Below are 21,257 nucleotides of genomic sequence, written 5' to 3' on the forward strand. Positions count from 1 at the left end.
ACTCTGGTCTGGAGTCTGCCTGACTAGGCCTTAGAAAATCGATGGTTTTAATTCCGCCGAGGGACTAAGAATTACTTTTTCCTCTGAGGGGATATCAGTGGTAGCGTGACGTTCAATACCACTAGGAATAATCAATGCACCCAGGAAATTGTAGGCAGCGCATTCGGAAAACTAGAGCTAAAAGTGGACGGGAATGCTTAAAAAGAAAACTATGATATTTTCATTTTTAATCTTTATTTGCTATTTTGCTATAATGCGTCACATTGAGTAATTTTACTGTGTAAGGCTTCTCTAAAAGAGAAGTTGACTTTTTTAAGATTGCATTGACCTTTGATTTGAAACTATCAAACAAGAATAAATAATGTATTCTAAAGATTGTACTATTTACAAAGGAAATCATTAATGGGATAGTACTTTAGCCATTAAACTCAACCACAGTCAAAGGACATCCTAATTAAAACAATTGAAAACTGCTAAAGGTCTATTTGCATAATTTTGAGTTTCTTCTATTTGAAATAATTAATCTAAAGAACTACTTAGTCTCAATTCGACTACGGGTGAACATTTGAGAACAGTATACTTAAAGCATACACAAATTTGATTTATATACTAAAAGATTCACCGCAACCGCATGTTCCTTTGATGTTGGGATTATTGAATACAAACTCGGCTGCTAATTTCGATTGTACGTAATCCATTTCGGTTCCTGAGGGTAGAATAACTCAATGTAAGTTTATTGATTGTTAATCATTGGAACTTATTTGATTGGGAGTAACTTACCTAATAAGGAGAGTTGGGCTTTTTTGTCGATAAACACTCGAACACCGTCCTGAATCACTTCCTCGTCTAATTTATCTGAAAAATACAGCAATATTGAATTATTTGGTATGTACTGGTATAGGCAATTACAAAAACTTGGATAAACACCAAATTCCCAGATTATGCGGAAGACAATTATTACAATTAAATAAATAATTTGTTTTCTACGTTTATTAGTAATTTCATAGATGCGATCCTATATAGCACCATACGCTAGGAGGTCAAAATTACGATCATTTTAGCGAAATGTTAAGCCGTCCGAGTTAATCAGGGATCTATACCTTGCAATACATAAGTAGAGTGAGAGCTATTACGATCGGTTAAAATATGTTTTAGAATGAGAAAAAAGCCCCAAGGAAAAGCAGAAATTCGCTGCTCCTATATCTAACTGCATCACATTTTTGGAGTATATTAATTTAATAAATTATTCCAAAATTAAACTTAAGCCATATTGAAGGTGCCTAGTGTAGTAACTAGAAGTCGTGATACGAAGTAAACACTTGAGTTGGTCATGAACTTCGGTATATTTCCATTCCTTCCACTAAGGTGAATTGATAGTTTAAAAAGCTATGAAACAAGTGTAGCGTATGACTTGACATAGACTTCATGAATTCATAATCTAATAAGTGTGTAGTGCAAATGAATGGCCAATGACCCATTAAAGTTGAGCGTAATAGTACTGTAGGGCTAGTCAATGACCGTGTCGATACGCATGGATCTTCATTGGAGTCAAGTTTTGTATAATTCGAAATATGGTGACGATACTGGGGTCAGCTTTACCCATCAAGACATGGATGTGCAATCACTGAGGATTCTGAGAGTATGACTCCCTTGGATACACATTAGGCAATGGCTCATAGTCAGCATACTTTCATACGAAATGACTCTGCCCTTGACTATACCCAAATATTGCGACTTAGAGTGAACATGTAGGCATCTTGGAATAATGCGAAAGAATCGCAACTTCGTAATATTGAGACATCGTTCACAAATTATTTCTGAGAGCAACACATTGTTATCTTCTCAACGAATCATCATCATCAACGGCACAACAGCCGGTATCAGTTCTAGGCCTGCCTTAGTAAGGAACTCCAGGCACCCCGGTTTTGCACTGAGGTTCACCAATGCGATATCCCTAAAAGCTGTCTGGCGTCCTGACCTACGTCATCGCTTCATCTCGGGCGCGTACGTTACGACAACGACGTAGGCTACGACATCGAATAGTCGATCCAAAGTGAAGTATAACTATTCGATGTAGTTTCGTTTGTTAATGTAGTACCTTTGCCGCTCCCTTGATGAACGTCGATAAAGATATGGAGTCGTTTTGATGTGCCTAGTATACGTTGAACTCTGTGAAGGAGAAACCTCTGCACTAGCCGACCAATTAAAGGAAAAATTGATATAATGTTCAAAAAGTTGACGAAAATCCGCCTGAAAGAAAAGTCGACATGTGTTTGTTTGTTCGTTTGATGAGTGTGTCTCACAATATTTGAGTGCTAAAAAATATTCGTATGAATTTACGCATGCACTCAACTGTTGGTGGTCAAAGGGTAGTATAGGTCCCAGGGCGAAACGTGAATTTGTACCCACGATGGAGAATAAAACCTGGGAATCGCCTGCTGAACCAACACCAGCAGCTCTACTACCAAACTCCATCTCCACCTCCACGTGGTGACCGCTGGGAGCTCTTTCTTAACGAAAAGCTGCAGACGGAAAAGGATGAAGACGAGTCTCCGGCGCCTAAAAACGGGACAAATTGTACCAACTGGTCCTCCAGGTTGGGTAGGGCCGACAACCGTACACGGAAAACCGAAGTTACGAAGCCACAACAGGAGCCTCGGACTGGATGGATAAAACAACGGCAAATCCGGCAACGAAAAAGGAATAACGATTTGCGCATTTTCTCATGGAATGTGTACAGAGATGGAGCTGCCAAGCAGCTAGTCGATACACTGTCCCAATATAGGGCTCATGTAACAGCGTTACAAGAGATGCGTTGGACAGGGACCGGTTTATCTGATTTCCGACAAAATAGGCATGGCGGAGTGATGGTTTGGATATTTTGATGAACTGCTGAACAACCAGAACATCGGCGGACAAATGCTGCCACCACCAAGTATAGAAGAAACAGTCCGTGTAAAAATCATAAGTCGCCGAGAGTCAATGGAACTACAGCCGAATTGGTTAAATGTGGAGGCGACCAATTACACCAAGCGGTTCACCAACCTATGCTGAAAGTGTGGGACAGCGAATCAATGCCTGATGACTTGCAACGAGGCATTATCTGTCCCATACATAAAAAGGGAGATATCACACAGTGTAGCAATTATAGAGGTATCAGGTTGCTGAGTACCATCTATCTCCGCTATCTTGCTAGGCCAGATAGCCCCATAGGCTCAGAACATCATTGGCCCATAACAAAGAGGCTTCACTCCAGGCAAATCAGCAACAGATCAGATTTTATCTCTGCGGCAAGCGATGGAAAAACTGTTGGAATGTGGACATCACTTGCACCATCTTTTCATCGAATTTAAAGCCGCCTATGATAGCATAGCCAGGATAAAACTGTACACGGCCATGAGAGAATTCGGTATCCCGATGAAATTGATAAGATTGACTAGGCCAGATGAGATAAAAGATAAAAAAATAAAGATAAAAGCAGCAGGATCATTTTCAAGACCATTCGACATCAACAAAGTATACGACAAGGGGATGCCCTATCATGCTGAGGTAAATGCAAGGGGTGCAATCCTCTTTAAGTCCACCCAACTACTGGCCTATGCTAATAATGTCGACATCATGGGAAGAACCATCCGAAACGTACAAACTGCCTTCATCCAGATCGAGCAGGCGGCGCGAGATATTGGGCTGGACATCGATGAAGGCAAGACGAAATATATGGTGGCAACGTCAGCAGCGAAAACGAACCAGCCAACAACATCAAACCGCACAGCTCAAACTGGAAGAATAAGGATAGGAGAATACAACTTTGAGACCGTTGATAATTTCTCCTATCTAGGGTCGAAAATCACAACCGATAACAGCTACGATGAGGAAATCCGCGCACGGTTGTTGTCAGCCAACAGAGCCTATTTCAGATTACAAAAACTATTCCGCTCGAAACGTCTCACCATAGGGTCAAAGCTCTTACTGTACAAGACGATGATCTTACCAGTCCTCATATATTCCTCGGAGACTTGGGTTCTCAGTATGAAAAATTGCGAACTTTTGACCGCGTTCGAGAGAAGAATCCTCCGAAGAGTTTTTGGCCCCCTACATGAGGATGGACGATTCCATAGCCTATGTAACAACGAAATCTAACCGTCAGCAAAAACCACGCTTCCTAGGTATACAAATTGATCGACGCTCACGCCCTGGTCATTAATGCAGATAGGGAGAGTGCGACGACTTGCCTCTATTTCCAAACCCAGAGCCATTTGGCAAAGGTCCATATCGAGAAGTTTGAGGAAAGATGTCATCGTCCATTGAATTCCTCCACGTCCTCCGGACAAGGCAGTATGAAAAACGTCATCGATAACATCATCATCATCAACGGCGCAACAACCGGTATCTGATCTAGGCCTGCCTTAATAAGGGACTCTAGACATCTCAGTTTCGCGCCGAGGTCCACCAATTCGATATCTCTAAAGCTGTCTGGCGTCCTGACCTACGCCATCGCTCCATCTTAGGCAAGGTCTGGTTCGTCTTCTTCGATAACAAGAAGATATAATATGGGTGATAGGGTGCAACCCTGTCGGCCTCCGCTTTGGACTTCAAAATCCTCCGAGTTTTATCCCGTTGCAGCACGTGACATTTTGCGCCATCATATGTCACCCTGATGTCGCTATTAGTTTCTCCGGAATGTTCCTCCTGCGTAGAGCACTCCAGATACACTCCCTGTTCACACTATCGACAGCTTTCTCGAAATAGATGAAGAGCATGTGCATCGAAGATCTAAATTCCGCGCACTGTTCCAAGATGATTTGTAAGGTGTTGATGTAGTCAATGCAGGACGATCCGGACACGAAAGCAGCCTGCTTTCTGTCTATCAAGCTTTCGAAATGTTCTCTTGTTCGTTTCAGGATTATTTTTGCTATTATCTTTGCAAAGGCAGGGAGCACGCAGATATCCCTCCAATTATCACACTCAAAACGGGTCCCCTTCTTTGGAATCTAGACGATCATACCCTTCTTCCACTCTCTGGGAATGGTTTCGGGTTCCCAAGATTTTAGCGAGTGGAAGCAGCAGATCTGCAGTAACTGCAGGTGCAGCGATGCGGGGACCGTCAAGCCAGTCGATTTTACTTCGTTGATTTCTCTTCTGCTTGGAAGAACAGTCCGTATCCGCATGTTACGGTGACTAGCCATTGCATCCACAAGAGGAGGAACTGGATGTGATATGGTTAAGAACTGTGGTGAAGTATTCTTTCCACCTCTTCGGTTGTTTATCATCGTGGATGAGAAGTCGACCGTTGGCGTCCTCCAAAGGACCATCGAAAGGTCGAAAGGTGCGTGGTGCGGCATACAGTTCTGAAACCATTGCGATCTGCGGCATCTTCCGCTTCCCTGACCAGCGCAATAGCAAATTCTCTCTTGTCACGGCGTATACTACGCTCGGTACTGGAATTCGAGTGCATCACGCCCGCCATCGCTCGCAGCGGCCAGTATAGCCTTCAACCTTTTCCGTTCATGGATCCGCTTCTTATGATGCCCCTTCGGATCGGCAAATTTGTACGAATTATCGGGATTTGGGTGTGTACATATATTGAACATTCTTTACACAAAGGAGGTATTTTAACCTTATCAAGCTGAGGGGAAAATTCAACTTCAATGGACCATAATGAATGCTATCATGAAACTTGTTCGTTATTCAATGCGTGAAAATTATATAACCGCGAAAATGCGAGTTGCTGAGCAGGAACTGGTATTTGGATGATCCAATATCTATTCAACTTCCTATGCGGAATTCTGCCCTCAAAAGAGACATCCCAGCGTCAGCTTATTGGTATCGACTTTAGAATGGTGAATTTGTATTGTCAGACAAGACAAAGTCTAGCTGTTTTCGAAAGTGGAGTGAAATCATGCATCAGAATGCTGTGAAATTAATTGTTGCTACAAAATAGATGGTCTTAACGTGCAACTGGACAACCTAGAAATTCTATTTACGGCAACCACGGCCTGAATTTCGTTTTTTTATTTCCATTATTGGAGCTGATGGGGAACCTTAGCTCGTTGTCAAGTTTATTTGTCGGATCAAACTTCTAATTACCAAATGGGAGCATTTTGCAGTATTCTAGTATTTTTGTGTCAACAACAAAAAGCTGACGTTGTCTCTAAATCAAAGCCAAATCACCAATTATATAATTACGTACCTTTCTCCTTGGCATAATCCAAAGTGTACGAGAGCCCGTTGCACCCTCTTTGCCGTACTCCAACTTTCAACCCTGTCTGGAGTAAGCAAAATGAATGAATACACTTAAAATCGTCACCTCCTTAAAAACATACAAACTCAGGTTTCTCATTTAGGAGCTCCTTAATACGTTTCACAGCAGCAGGTGTCTAAAAATAAACATAAAAACGCATCAACATAAATTCAATTCTACGTTGAATGGCGAAACACTTTTGTTATTGTCACCGTACCAGAACCAAAGCAGCCCGCATAGGCATTAATTTGCGGTTTTTCAAAGCACGAACAGTTGCGGTTGCCACCACTTTAGTTGCCATTGTTGGGTAATTTCGATAGATTGTTTCCAAAAGAAAATTTCCGACGTCCTCCTATGAGATGTGTACCTGTAATCTCCGCGAATATGGAACTTTGTAGGTTAGGGATTTTGACAAGTGGAAAGCGAATCCAGTCAGCTGATTGTTGTCAAAAGGTCAAGGTAAACAAGATAGCGCTTCGGGCGAGATGTGTGCAGATCGCGGTCGGGTTTTTTTCAAGATTGTTGCTTTATTGAGTGTTTCAGGTGGTCGCATTAGAGGATCTTGCGTTCTTGATTGGCTGTAATTTATCACTTCTGATATTTTGGGGTGTGAATGTGGAATTGAGAGATTGTTGCATGCTGTGCAGATTTCGCGGCGAATTGAGGCAGGGGCGTAGAACCGTCGTTTGGTCAGGGGACATCTTTCATGCTAGACACTAGAGTAGGTCGGCGTGCGGCTGTCACGGGTCGCGTATTGTCGTAGATGGTGGCTCGAGAGTCGGTCGTGGTGGCTGTCAGTGTCGACGCGGGATGTTTTGTTTGGTGTTTGCGGAAAGTTGAGTTATTTTCTTTTTCTGTTATTCGAGACTGATGTCAAACAATCGCACGAATGCAATGGAAATTGCAGATATCGAGAACGACGTGTTGTGTGAGAAGATCATCAATGACATAAACGCAGTTTTGACGCGGGATCCCGATGTGTAAGTGCTGGACGGGGAGGTTTTGTGATTTGAGCCAGTTTCGCGGAGTTTTGTGGACGCGGTTGCGGTGATATAAGCCCGAGCAGTGCATGTGACCTTGCAGGCGAAGGAACTGCTGCAGTGGCCGTGGTGCATTAGGTCCTTGGTATTGATCCCGCGGAGGGCGAAAGTGGTTGCGACATAACCTCATTCGATGCGGCCTTCGTGCCATAAATCTAATTGAATTTATGAGTGCCCAATTTAAATTGATTGGAGGCGAACACGACGTCAGAAATTACTAAATTGGAAGCGCAAGTGGCTTAAATTGAAGCTAGCGGTTCGGTCCGCTCCGCCGCGGTATTTTAGTTTGAAGGCCACGCTCTATCAGAATAGTTTTTTGCTGCAGATCTATTGGGAAATATTAAAAGTCATTTAAAAGTACGTGCGGGCTCGGATGCTCGTCTCCGTGCACTTTCTATTCCCTGACTTGCCGTTTTTTCTGAAATATCAAACTAATCAACTGGGTCAAACCAATTCTGAGTCTCTTGGAAGTGGCGTGTGTTTATAGCGAAATTCGCAATAAATAAAATAATTTAAAAATCATGCAGGGCCAGCAAGTTAGGGGGGTTGAATGCACTGAATGTTGTTATTGGATGAATTTCGTTCAAAACTATTCCCGAATTCTATTAACAATTTACATTTGCTGAGTGGAGACGTTATGCTTCCAGTACTGAATGTATTTTTCGAGGCTTTTGATTGACCAGTTAAAGTGAACTTATCCATGCAACTCAAAGACAATCTTTATTCTTTTCCATATTCCATTTTGATGTGCCTGGCATATTCTCATTTAGGTTTATTTGGGTAGTTAAGCCATTAGACCAGTTCTCTTTCATTATATTTACTTTGCGCTCCAATCACCCATTCTCGTCCTGTAGTGGACACATCATTATGAGTCCTAAGAGGCTGTTAAGTATCCAATTGCTGTTGAGTGCCTTTATGTCCTTCATATCAGTTGGTTTGTTGGTTTTTAAAATTTTCATTAGAAATCCATCCAATCTATTTGTTTACAAACAAAGTTGTGCTTAGTGCCTGCAATGGTTTGCGATTGAAAATCGATCGCTAGAAGCATCCCATGAACATGTAACTGCGTAACGTAGGTCTGTGAAGTGAATTAAATTTGGTGAAGTCGTAGTTTGTTCAACCTTGCCTAAGAAATCGATTGTATTGCAAATTGTATGATTGCAGTTGGAATATCTGAAATATTTGTTTCTGTTTCATGTATTTGAAAAAAAATGCTGTCAAATATCTACGGCTTTACTTGTTGATTATAACGTTTATTACCACCAATTTCGATGAAAAGTTGATTTAGAACTTCAGGGTATTATGTGGCTCCCTTTTATGTAGCATAACTCGCATGATCTGCATTGAATAGGGGTTAACGATGCACAATTAGCGCAGATTGCATCAGCACCGGTTTCCAGTTGGAAAATCCCTTTACGTTGAGCTCGTAAGGAGCTAGTTTAGTTTACTGGGGGAGCCGCAGCTCCGAGCACTTAGGCCATTGTTAGGCCCATTCTACTATCCCCTTAAATCGCCTATTCAATGTCTTCCCACCTACGGCGTTCGCAGGCCTTAGCGAATCTGAGAATATTCTCCAGAGGCAGAGAGTGTGCAGATTCTTCATTGAAGAAAACCTTGCCAAGGTGTCTTTATTTGAGATCTGTGGAGGTCGGGCAGCTGCATAAAAAGTGCAGGGCCGTCTCCTCCTCCTCATACTGCTTGCACATAGCCGAAACCACTACCCCAATCTTTTTCATATGGTAGTCTAAGGAGCAGTGTCCCGTTAAAAGCCCTACTAGGATTTTCATGTCCCACTTCTTCATGCCGGCAAGAGTCCAAATTTCTCCACTCGGCTGCCTGCATCCTTGCAATTTCAGCCTTCAGAGTAGACTTGACATTGGATGGTCGGATTCCAAGAGCTGGTTCAGGCCCCATCGTTGTGGATCCAGACACTCGGCGAGCCAGTCTGTCAGCCTCCACACCAACTGGCTTGACAAGTCGTTGCTATTTAGTGGTGACAATGCCGTCCGACTGTCGGAACAGATTCGAATGGTGCGACCCCTCCACTTTTGTCGCAAACATTCTTCTGCTGCCAATGAAATGGCATATATCTTCGCATGGAATGTGGTCGTCATTTCCCCGAGGGATCGGGCCAGTTCTATAATCGGATGCGCTCGATCCGTCCTCCATGACTGACCCGTAATCTGAAAAGACTCATGACCATTTGTCGACCATTCTTCTCTTTCGGTGATAACGACAGTGTATGTCTTTTCAAAGACGAATTTGGAAACTATATGATCGGTCGGCATCAGGGCTACCGGATGTTTCTCAAGGAATTTCCAGATAGACGCATGACCGTGTGATTGGCAGCCTTTCCACGCCCGAATGTTATCGAGCCTATATGCGTCATTGGCTGCTTTCCTTTTCACCTCCAATTGAATGGGGGGTAAATTTAGGATAGCTTCAAGTGCCGCAGTCGGCGTAGTACTCATTGCTCCAGTAATATTTAGGCAAACAAGTCTCTGAGTCTGGTGAAAGTACCCAGGTCTTACCTATCGCATTCCTACAGTACCAGAGGAATCTGCAGGATTTCTGATATTGTTCCTGGATATGGTGCCTCCACGTTAACTTGGAGTCGAAATGTACTCCTAAATATAAATACTAAACGCTTGTACCAACTGGATTTCCGCCCCTGCTAAGGTGGGTAGGGTATAGCTGCCCCACCTGACGTTCCTAGTGAACATAACTAGTCCAGTCTTCCTAGCGTTCATCGTGACTCCATTGCGGAGGCACTAACTGTGGATTTCATGCAGAGTTGTATTCAAGCGGTCACATACTGCGCCCGCAGACTTGCCGGTAATTTTTACGGCTAGGTCGTCTGCAAATGGTTGCCCGAAGAATTTTTTGTCCTCCAAGAGCCACAGCAGGGTATCCATTACCAAGAGCCATAACAGTGGAGAGAGAACCCCTCCCTGTGGGCAGCCCCTGAGACATCCTGCTTCAATAGACTTCTGGGCGACCGATATGTGGATTTTTCTCCACTCTAGCATGTGAAGGATCCAACTGATTAGCAGGAATTATGCCATCCGGACCTGCAGACTTATATCTATGGAACGAGTTAAAGGCCCATTTTACTCGCTCCAGTGATACTACTTTGCCAGATTCCAGTCTCTCGGTTGAGGGCTGTATGCACCTGTTGGCCTCGAGATTAGATTTTGGATGCTGCCTGGGAAGTGCACTTCAAGCAAATGGTTTGCCGTTCATAAGGAGCTAAGCCCACAGTGTTGGCACAACAACAAATTTCACAAAGGAACTATAAACATCTGGGTCAAAGCGGATCCTTCAGAATATCTTTCAGAACGTTAATTTTCGAAGGACTTAATTAGCTTTTACGGTAGCAGAAAACGACGGCTTTTCAGATACCTCAGCAACTTCACCTGCGCACCATTGCTGCTGATTCCTAGTAACGTAATTCAGGTCCTTCAGTAATTTCTATGACTCCGCTAGAGAGTAAGCATCATCATTGTAATTGATGTATTTGGGAAATGATGTCATGGTCCAATGAATTTCTCCATGTTTTCTAGCCAAAGCACTTCGGCAATCACCGATCACAAGAAGAAATAATAATGACTCTGAACGTTTTACTTTAGTGACATTTGAAATAATAAAAAACTTGTTGTTTCTTTTTCTTTGACAACAAGACTTGTTAGCACTGATGAAGGGAGCAAGTGGTTCCTGAAATATCGGTATTTGCAAAAATAAATATCTACACCAGCGAAAAAGAAACAACACGTTTTTAAGGTTTTGTGTGAAACAAAACCTTATTAGAATCGATTCGATGTCTGTCTGTCCGTCTGTCTGTCTGTCTGTCTGTCTGTCACACCCGATTTATTCGGAAACGGCTGAACCGATTGTCACGAAAATTGGTAGGAGTATGTAATCTGCCGTTCCCTTTACATGCAGCAACTGACGCCATTTTGTGTTAAGTTTAAGGGGGGCTCCCCATACATGTGAAAGGAGGGTGCAAATTTTTTTTTCATAAAATGTGGCCATGTGCGGTATCAAATGAAAGGTCTCAATTAGTACTTTTCGAATCTGGTTCAATATTTGATATTGGGTGAAACATAGGGGAGTGAGGGGTCAAAATATGACCCCCAAAAAGTGTAACAGGTCTCGTTCTCAGAACCTATCCAACCGAAAAATCTGAAAAAAATCTCAATAGTGCATCTCTACGAAATCTAGGCCTCAAAATATATCCGGTTCCGATATCTGCACAAATAAAGTTAATAATAGTATATTTCCACATTTTAGAAATTTACCCGGCAACCCCCCTTATATTCATCCCAGAAGTACAAAATGGCATGCGTATAATAAAGAACATAATGCACAAGCTAGTCAAGTTTGAAGAAAATCCAACTATTATTGACAAAGTTATAGGGGGTAAAACTTTACCATTTTTTGTGAATTTCGGGCACTCTTCATGCATGACTGCATGACGTCATCATCACATATCAATTCGTCAATACCACAACCAAATGAGTTCTTATGAATGGGGTCCCAAAGAATTATTTTGTTTTAGTTTTTTAGTCATTTGTATATGAATATCAACTGTGTATGTAGGTATATAGTATATGCGTGCTAATGGACTTTGTGGGTAGTGCCTATTCAGATAGATATAAGAAGTAAATCGGAAATATTGGTACGATCAATTTATATACGTGCATATATGTGTACGGTATTCGGAAATAGGCAGTTTGTTTGTTTAGGGTGAACGTAATATCTATGGCTGTAATATGTACGTATGACTCGTAGTTTGGAAAAATATGAAGCAATATGTTGGGTTTGTAGCTATATACGGATAGAAAAATGTGCGTTGAAATTTCTTACATAAGATGAACACAAAACCTTTATACCCGAAGCGCGAGCTTCCGGTATTCCGACTTGTTTATTATTTCAAATAATTAATTGTTGGAAACATTGCATAATTACACTCAGGTTTAGTGACATATGGCGCCATCATATCTTGCTCTGATAATAACTCTGTAGTACACACCAGATACACTTTGTGGTGACGCTGTCGAAAGTTTTCTCGAAATCGGTAAAAAGCAGGTGGAAGGAAGATTTGAACCCCGCAACGTGTTGATACGGTCAGTGTAGGTGAATCCAGTGGGGGAACCAGTGTGCTCTCTTGATCAAGCCTTCGAAGTGCTCCTTGATGCGTTTCAAGATGATTTTAGGTAATATCATTGCGACAACAATGTGAATGTGCGGAATCTTAACGATCATTGCCTTCTCCCCCTTTTTGGGAAAGATCTCAGACTTCCATTTACCAATGAATGGAAGTTACAATTCTGCCGAGATTGCAGAAGCCATACGGAACAGTTCTGCATCATCAGTTCCGTACCATTTTTGTTACGCATATTCAGAAGTTAACGTCTCAACCTAGCGCTGAAAGCGACAGGGCGACTTTACACGATCAGTATTTCATCAGTCTAACATAAGTCAACGCATCAAAAATGGACGGATGATTGACGTTTTTGGTATAAACAAGACCACAAAAAAACCATTTTTGTTGCATGGAATTAAAGATCCCAATCATAGTGAAGGCATGTTTCGATTAACAACATAATGACAACGGCATTACACTCAAATTATCATCAGTCCGGCCAGACTGACATATTTTATTTAAAAATTTAAGTTCTCATCAGTCCAGACGATCAGTTTGCCATAATTTTGCCATTATGACTGACGTCAGATTGATGAAGGACTACTACTATTTGAAAAATTTAAGCTAAAAATAAAGAAGTTACGCGACATTATTTCGTTGATGGTCATAACTAGACTTCTCCAATTGTAAAACCAAATAGCTTTTACAAATAATGCAAAAAACACCCTTAAAAGTATGATGTTCTTCCAACGGTTGGTTCATATGCTTGGTAATTTTACAAAGAATCATCATCATCAACGCCGCCATCAAGCTTAAGGCAGGCTTCAGACATCCCGGTTTTGCGCCAAGGTCCACTAATACGATATCCCAAAAAGCTGCCTGGCATCCTGGCCTACGTCATTGCTCCATCTCAGGCAGGGTCTGACTCGTCTTTTTTTTATACCATATTGCCCTTACAGACTTTTTGGGTTGGATCATCTTCATCCATACGAATTAAGTGACCCGCCCATCGCAACCTATTGAGCCTATCCACATCCAGGCTGTCGTGGTGGCGCTCATAGATTTCTGTATTATGTAGGCTATGGAATCGTTCATCCTCATGTAGGGGGCCAAAAAATCTTCGGAGGATTCAATTTTTCTTCCTAAGAACCCAAGTTTCCGAGGAATACATGAGGACTAGCAAGATCATAGTCTTGTACAGTAAGAGCTTTGACTCTACGGTGAGACGTTTCGAGTGAAATAGTTTTTGTAAGCTGAAATAGACTCTTTTGGCAGCCAACAACCATGCGCGGAACGCACTCCAGTTGTCACATTTATTATGGGAGTCTGCGAAATCTTAACGATCATCTCCTTCTTCCCCTCTTTTGGGAAAGGTCTCAGATTCCTAGCCTTTACAAATGAATGGAAGTACTAGGTATATCAAAAATTTCGCGGAACGTTAGCTATCCGATGATATTAGAACTAGGGTTTATATCATATTTTAATATTTCATCTATCATTAAAGCATTCCCTAAATTTCAAGTCGATCTGGTAATTAGGTTTTTGTTCTAAATTGGCATGTCGGTGCATTTTGCCACAACGAACATCGTGGACTTATTAAGTTTATGGAAAAAAGGTTTGAGGGCAATAGATGGAAAATGTGTTGGGTGTATCTGCTCCTTCGAAGACAATAGTTTACAACGGGCTGGTGAATTTCAAAGATGTTTTACAAGCATTGAAGACGAACCACATGCAGAACGCCCAAAAAGTGCATCAAATTAAGAAAACATAAGAAAAATTTAGAATATGGTTTTCGGAAATTGTTAAGTGATCCAGAAAGAATTAGTAGAGGTCGTAGGCATCTCAGCGAGGATTCCAAGGCATATCCTAAGTGATAATTTGGGCTTCAGAAACGTGTGCGTGCCGCATTTTTTAACAATGAAAAAAAAAAAACGCATCCAAATGCGACTTTCTCAGCGACATTTGGAACGTTTAAGGGAAAATAAAAAAGATTTTATGCATCGATTCAACACCGTGGATGAGACCTGGATCTACTAGTGATCCTAGGTTGAAGTAAGAGGCTAAGGAGTGTTGTCCATCCGAATTTTCAGCCCGGGACCGACTTCGGGTGCAAAAATCAGCTTTTAGACCAGCTGGATATGGAAATTCAAGAAAAGCCCTCACAAAGCTTACAAACCCAATTTTTACGTGGATATCGATTCTCATGAAATGAAGAAGTAATACCTGATAGAAACGGGTATTTTGCAGAAAACCACTACAGGAATGGGATCCTTAAATTAGAGAATTGCTGGAACAAGCGTATAGAAGTTAAGGGAGATCAATAATAATAATAATCGTAAGCGCAACAATCCAATTGGGGTGACATTGAGTATTACAGTAATTTGGTCGCTCAGGCCAGGAACTGTTGGAAGGTCCTGTTGGGTGGCTATAAGGTGAGATTGAGTTAAGCGATTGTCACTGACGAGGAATGAGTATTCAAGCGGTGAAATCTAGGCTGGTTTAGAGGTAGAAGAGTTACCTATTGCCATTTGTGTTCATGATCGTGTTGTACCACGAATGATATTGGACGTGTAGAACGCAACCAACTATGAGGGAGATTTGTTTTTTCCGGATCCCTGGGAGGAATTTTAAGTGTTGTGCTAGTTTGGTTAGGGTCTGCATCTAGGGTTTGTTAGGATAATAGAGGCTACAGAAGAAAAGGATGAAAAAGCAATGAGTTTTTTTTCAAATGGCCGATTTTAAACAAAATATATTTATTTTTGCCTAAAAGTAATTAATATTTTGTCCATCCACCTTTGTTTCAAATTATGCTTTCAATTCACTAAGAGATAAGTGGATTACTAGGCTTACTTCGCGAATATTTTGTGTTAGAACTTCCTTCGTATGGTTTTACTCCTTATAAACATTTTGTTTTAAAATACTCCGACTATTTTGAATTGGGTTGATATAAGGAGGCCAAGGAAGAGGGGGCATTCCCTTGCAGATTTTGGAATTTCCATTTGCTTCCATTCATTTTTCAAATGGCAAAAGACTGCTTGCATAAAGTGCAAGGGTCCAAGAATTTTGTTCCCTACTACTTCCCAAACCCCCACGACCGGAAAAAATAGCCTGTCAAGGCTTGAAAGTAGATTCGTCAATAAACAGGAGCTAAAGAACCAAAAAAAGCGGCAGCTAGTTTTTGTAACAGCGAATACTTTCAAAATATTTTTCATTCCACTTCTACCTTTTCCCGCGATGTTCAAAAAGGATATTTTCTATTGTCTCTGGTTTTTTTTTTGTTCTTTTTTGGGACGATATTACTTTAGACCAGTTGCAGCACAACGAGGTTTTAATGTTCAAACAGACAAAACGATTCCACAAGTCCCCAAATATTTTTAGACTTTCTCAAAAGTTGCTTTACGGTTCGCCAAAATTTTTCAACCACAATGTGGTCTATTCTCTGCCGAATTTTGCACGTGCCCTTCTCCCTTATGGATATTTTTAGCATATGTACAAATATATTCACAGTTACCCCTTCTAATAGGGTAATTTCTCGGTAACTTTGTTAATTACCACGAATGAGAGCAAAAATAGCTTTTCCTTTTGCTGCTGGAATATCAGCTTTTCCTGCCATATTGTCAGTTTTATTGCAACGACGACGATTTTATTACAACTTGAACTTGACAACTTGAAGAAAACGCACATTTTTTAAGCCGCCTATCTTTAAAACTGTTAAAATCAATTGATTTAATCATCATCATCAACGGCGCAACAACCGGTATCCGGTCTAGGCCTGCCGATATCCCTAAAAGCTGTCTGGCGTGCTGACATACGCCATCGCTCCATCTTAGGCAGGGTCTGCCTCGTCTTCTTTTTCTACCATAGATATTGCCCTTATAGACTTTCCGGGTGGGATCATCCTCATCCATACGGATTAAGTGACCCGCCCACCGTAACCTATTGAGCCGGATTTTATCCACAACCGGACGGTCATGTCATCGCTCATAGATTTCGTCATTGTGTAGGCTGCGGAATCGTCCATCCTCATGTAGGGGGCCAAAAATTCTTCGGAGGATTCTTCTCTCGAACGCGGCCAATAGTTCGCAATTTTTCTTGCTAAGACCCCAAGTCTCCGAGGAATACATGAGGACTGGCAAGATCATTGTCTTGTACAGTAAAAGCTTTGACTCTATGGCGAGACGTTTCGAGCGGAACAGTCTTTGTAAGCTGAAATAGGCTCTGTTGGCTGACAACAACCGTGCGCGGATTTCCTCATCGTAGTTGTTATCGGTTGTGATTTTTGACCCTAGATAGGAGAAATTGTCAACTTTCTCAAATTTGTATTTGTATTCTCCTATCCTTATTCGTGTTTGACCAGTGCGGTTTGATGTTGTTGGTTGATTCCACCATATATTTTGTCTTGCCTTCATTGATGTGCACCCCAAGATCTCACGCCGCCTGCTGGATCTGGATAAAGGCAGTTTGTACGTCTCGGGTGGTTCTTGCCATGATCTCGATATTGTCAGCATAGGCGAGTAGTTGGGTGGACTTAAAGAGGATCTTGCATTTACCTCAGCATCACGGATGATTGATTTAATAATTGATCTTAATGATCTCAAGCATTTTGCAATGATGTCAAAAGTTCTCCCAATAAAAATCGCCCGTTTTACTAATGTATGATAATGCTACAAACCACGACACGCAATGACACTCTATTATGTTTCCATACAGCAGCACTTTTCAGCGTAAAGAAAAACATAACGGAACTTTTTCTAGTGTTGGCAAGGAGCACAGAAGTAGGCTATTTGACTTCTTATTATTTATAAGAAGCTCATGCGTGTTAAAAAAAATTGTAATACAGGAAGCTGACGCTTTGGGTATAAGGCTTTTGTGTTCATCTTATGTGAGAAGCTTTCTATATACATTTTTCCATTTGTTTAGGACTAAAAACCCAAAATATTCCTTCATATTTTTTCAAACTACAAGAAATACGTACGAAATACGTAACTTTGTTAATAATATTTGCATTTCCTTCAAACTTCCCAAGGTTATGCCTTACGTTATCCCTTATGCAATTGTCAATTTTGTAGTTCTAGCATGCACTTGAGGGGGTTTCCGTTCCCTTCATTTGATATCCCACATGGCCACATTCTAAGAAAAAAATGTGCACCCTCCATCCACATGTATGGGGAGCTCCACCCCCTCCTTAAATTTAACACCAAATGGCGCCACTTGCTGCATTTAAAGGGAACAACAGAGCACGTGCTCTCATCAATTTTCATGACATTCGTTTCCGAATAAATCGGATGTGACAAGCAGAGAGACAACAACGGCACAAGTAAGCATTGGACGTCAACAATAATACAAGCAAGCATTGGATGTCTACACCATACCTTCCTTCATACCGCCCGATTTGCCTCATTCATACGGTAGGAAAGATGCTTGAAAGGGCCATCTACAATAGACTGCTCCCTATCATTGAATATAAGGATGGACTATCGGAGCGACAAGTTGGATTTCGACAAGCCCACTTAACGGTCGACGTCGTAAACGCTGTTTAGAAGTTGGCTCGAGACGCGATGTCGTCTAATAAAATCCGTGGTGACGTTGGATGTCAATAATGCGTTTAATTCCGCTAGCTGGGAGTGGATAAAAAGCTCACTGGCTAAAACAGGTGTCCTTAGTTATTTGACTAAGCTCCTCGAAAATTATCGGAGAAGACACTTTGGTACGATACGGATGACACAGCACACCGCCACCGCAGGGTTACCTGCGGTGCCAAAGAAGGCCACGATAATCGGTTTCGCAGATGATCTAGCTGTGGTTGTTGTCGCAAAACAACCTGAAGACGTTGAAGTGTACGCTAACGAAACAATTAGCGCCATAAAAGCGTGGCTGGAAATGGTTCAGCTAGACCTTGCCAACAAAAGACGGAGGCGGTCTCGATTACCAACCGTAGGAGGAGGAATACGGTTAATATTCGTGTTGGTGGTCACATCATCCCTTCGGAACCGATTATCAAATACCCGGGGGTGATGATTGACGCTAAAATCAATTTCAAGGGGCACCTGGATTATGCCTGTGAGAAAGCTTGTGAGTAAATACCATTGTATCATTAGCGCGGATGATGCCCAACATTGGAGGCAAAAGATATAGTCGCAGGTTACTTGTGGTCAGAGTGGTTTGCTCCACACTATTATACGCGACACAAGTTTGGGAAGAGGCACTAGCGTATGGGAGTAAACGGAGGAGAGTAAATATGACTTATCGCTTAGTGCCGCTAAGGGTGTGCAGCACTTTCGGAACAATATCAGGCGACGCAGCGTGTGTTATTGCAGGAATGATTCCGATAGACATTCTGGCAAGTGAGACACGCGGCCTGTGCGAGAAAAGGAAAATGAATCCACCTGAAAAGGATGTAGAATAACGAAAGGGGGCAAGGCGAGAGTCGCCGGAAAAGTGGCAGCAACGGTGGGATGACTCGCAGAGAGGTCGCTGGACCCACACACGGCGAAATTAACTAACTAAATCTGATGCAATTCCTATCAGGACATGGTGGTTGCAGGAAGTATCTGCGCCAATTCAGGCTGGATGATTCTTCCTTTTGTCCTGAATATGATTGCACACCTGAAGACTCGGAGCATGTTATGTTCCACTGTCCACGATTTTACTCAAACAGGAGGAGCCTGGAAGACTCCGTGAAAATCAACCTGACGCGAAGAATGGAAGGTTTGATCGCTTGAAGAGCAGTCCACTCGTCGAAATAATGGTTAGCGGCGGTTTCGCGGGGAAGCAAGATGGAGAAAGTGGGGCTGGTTTTAGTGGGTGCGAATCCCAGACACTGCTGCAACCTGGCGCGGCAATGTCTTTGTAAGATTTCTACTTCCATCCATAAAAAAAAACAAAAAAAGTCAGACGAACAGACAGACATCGACTCGATTCTAATAAGGTTTTGTTTCACACAAAACCTTGAAAATATGCGTATCATAAAACAACATACACTAATTTCATAGTCGCAGCGATGTTCATTATCCGCTGGCACTACACTGTATTTTGGAAATGGATGTAGCTTAGTGTGTTTAACTTATCTATTTGTCGCATCCCAATATTTCCGCACTACAACTACCACTCGCACCCGCCCAACAAACGAAATTAATTTTAATGGAAAAATCTGGCTTTTCTAAGGTTCCTTACATAATATCACAAAACCTTTCATAACTAAAACCCTAGGCGTCAGGCGTTCTTGTTGTCATTTACATGTTATGCTTAACTAAATTCATGTTTCTTTTTTTAGGACCTCATTTGAAATAATACCAACACTCTCGTACCAGAATAAATCGCCTGTGATTCACGTGGAACATAATTTAGGACTAGAGTCATGGTGTGCCAAACATGTCTACGATTTCTCCCATAAAACTATATTAGCAAGTAAATTAAGCGGTAGCAAATATATCTATAATGACTCCTTAGTTAAGTATTTGAATTGCGCACTACTCATCAATCCTGATGTGACGACGTTTTGGCATATACGGCGGCAGCTTGTAGAGAAGAATAAACTGAAAATCCAGAAGGAATTTCAATTTGCGGCATTGGTTCTGACTAAAAAACCGAAAGCGAGTGAAGCGTTCGCTTACAGGAGATGGTTGTATCCGTTTCAAAGTGAGTATCGTTGGTATGAGAATTTGTTTAGATCAATAAAACTGATTCTTTATTTTTCCTTACTGTTCATGTGTATTGCAGGCGCTGAATCGATTGACTGGTCAATCGAGATTGGAATTTGTGATAGATGTGCGGATAAAAGTCTCAGTAACTACCATGCCTGGTCGCATCGTCAATGGGTTCTGGAGCGGGCGTCGCATCTACTGCGGTCTGAAATCTTGCATACGGAAAAGTTTATCAAAAAGCATATCAGCGATTACAGTTGCTATCATTATCGTCAATTCGTGCTGCAAACAATCTTCGACATCTGCTACTATGATAAGGAACAAAATGAATATAATAGTCTAAGAGATTTCATAAATTTCTACTTAGTTGACGGAGTTTCATCTGTGGGTGAAATAATTCAGACACTCTTGCCAAACATTGATTTGAACGCTACAAACGAAGACAAACTAAAATGTTTCCTATACTGTTGCAACTTTGCTGCCTACGATATAAAATTTTGTGATGATTTGAAGAATCTTTTCGGTTTTCGGGAATCATTCGAGAATCATCGACGCGCTTCACTGAGATTCATTGTGGAAAATTGCATGAGATTCAACAGCTCGGTTGAATGTTACCAACAACCTCCAGTTTCAAAGTTGTCGAAATTCGACTATTCTTCTAATGCATTTTTAATGGCTCTAAAAAAGTCGGAAGGCATGCTTGGCGAACAGCATAGAAAGTGGTGTTCGTTGTTTTTAAATTTTGACTATTCTGATAACTCGGATTAGGGAGATTAGATGCGTTTTATGTTGATTCGGTATGGATCGGGTTGAAGGCAGTGGAAAGGCCGCATGGTTAGGATCAAAGTGTAGTTTGAGATGATTTTCATCTCTGAGGTTTCTCGCGATACAGTAAAGGAACGGGAGTCTCGTATTAGAGCAAAAAAAGTCTCCATGAAGATAATAATATACAATACAAGAATTTTTATTAGAATTACGGATATCAATATCATAAGTATTACATATTATAGATCGCAATTGCGACTTGTTGGTTTCAGAGTATCGAAACAGTTCCTTCGTTGTATTGGTAATATTTTCAATAGAATGCCTCATTTTTGTAGCTAATTTCCGATTTGCAGTCAAGTTTTTGATGTCTCTTACTTCCTTCTTTGCTCCTTTGCGCACGTTTCTTCCCTTCATCGCATACA

The 21,257-nt window shown here is 41.6% G+C and overlaps 2 protein-coding genes across 2 annotated transcripts; one reads left to right on the plus strand and one right to left on the minus strand.

Annotated features, from left to right (window-relative positions):
• Positions 1-217: 217 nt before the first annotated feature.
• Positions 218-6,663, minus strand: LOC119653707 (iron-sulfur cluster assembly 1 homolog, mitochondrial). The gene is made up of 5 exons (XM_038058590.1): positions 6,459-6,663; positions 6,324-6,377; positions 6,191-6,266; positions 781-855; positions 218-706 (listed from the first exon to the last, which is right to left on the minus strand). The coding sequence occupies exons 1-5, from the start codon at positions 6,540-6,542 to the stop codon at positions 603-605; spliced, it is 393 nt and encodes a 130-aa protein (XP_037914518.1). The 5' UTR covers positions 6,543-6,663; the 3' UTR covers positions 218-602.
• A 78-nt stretch (positions 6,664-6,741) lies between these two features.
• On the plus strand, positions 6,742-21,212 carry LOC119653705 (protein prenyltransferase alpha subunit repeat-containing protein 1-B). Its single transcript, XM_038058588.1, has 3 exons — positions 6,742-7,221; positions 19,701-20,065; positions 20,147-21,212. Exons 1-3 carry the CDS (start codon positions 7,112-7,114, stop codon positions 20,836-20,838), a joined length of 1,167 nt encoding a protein of 388 aa, XP_037914516.1. The 5' UTR covers positions 6,742-7,111; the 3' UTR covers positions 20,839-21,212.
• Positions 21,213-21,257: the final 45 nt, after the last annotated feature.

Source organism: Hermetia illucens, chromosome 4, assembly GCF_905115235.1.
Source record: "Hermetia illucens chromosome 4, iHerIll2.2.curated.20191125, whole genome shotgun sequence".
NCBI classification, from domain to species: domain Eukaryota; kingdom Metazoa; phylum Arthropoda; class Insecta; order Diptera; family Stratiomyidae; genus Hermetia; species Hermetia illucens.

What these genes read in the sequence shown, in the direction of transcription:
- LOC119653705 (XM_038058588.1), top strand. Translation starts at nt 7,112, where the DNA reads ATGTCAAACAATCGCACGAATGCAATGGAAATTGCAGATATCGAGAAC. An exon ending in TTGACGCGGGATCCCGATGT is followed by an intron (nt 7,222 to 19,700) that starts GTAAGTGCTGGA and finishes TTCTTTTTTTAG; the next exon opens with GACCTCATTTGAAATAATAC. An exon ending in ATGGTTGTATCCGTTTCAAA is followed by an intron (nt 20,066 to 20,146) that starts GTGAGTATCGTT and finishes TGTGTATTGCAG; the next exon opens with GCGCTGAATCGATTGACTGG.
- LOC119653707 (XM_038058590.1), bottom strand. Translation starts at nt 6,542, where the DNA reads ATGGCAACTAAAGTGGTGGCAACCGCAACTGTTCGTGCTTTGAAAAAC. An exon ending in TAAATGAGAAACCTGAGTTT is followed by an intron (nt 6,267 to 6,323) that starts GTATGTTTTTAA and finishes TGCTTACTCCAG; the next exon opens with ACAGGGTTGAAAGTTGGAGT. An exon ending in AGCCCAACTCTCCTTATTAG is followed by an intron (nt 707 to 780) that starts GTAAGTTACTCC and finishes TTCTACCCTCAG; the next exon opens with GAACCGAAATGGATTACGTA.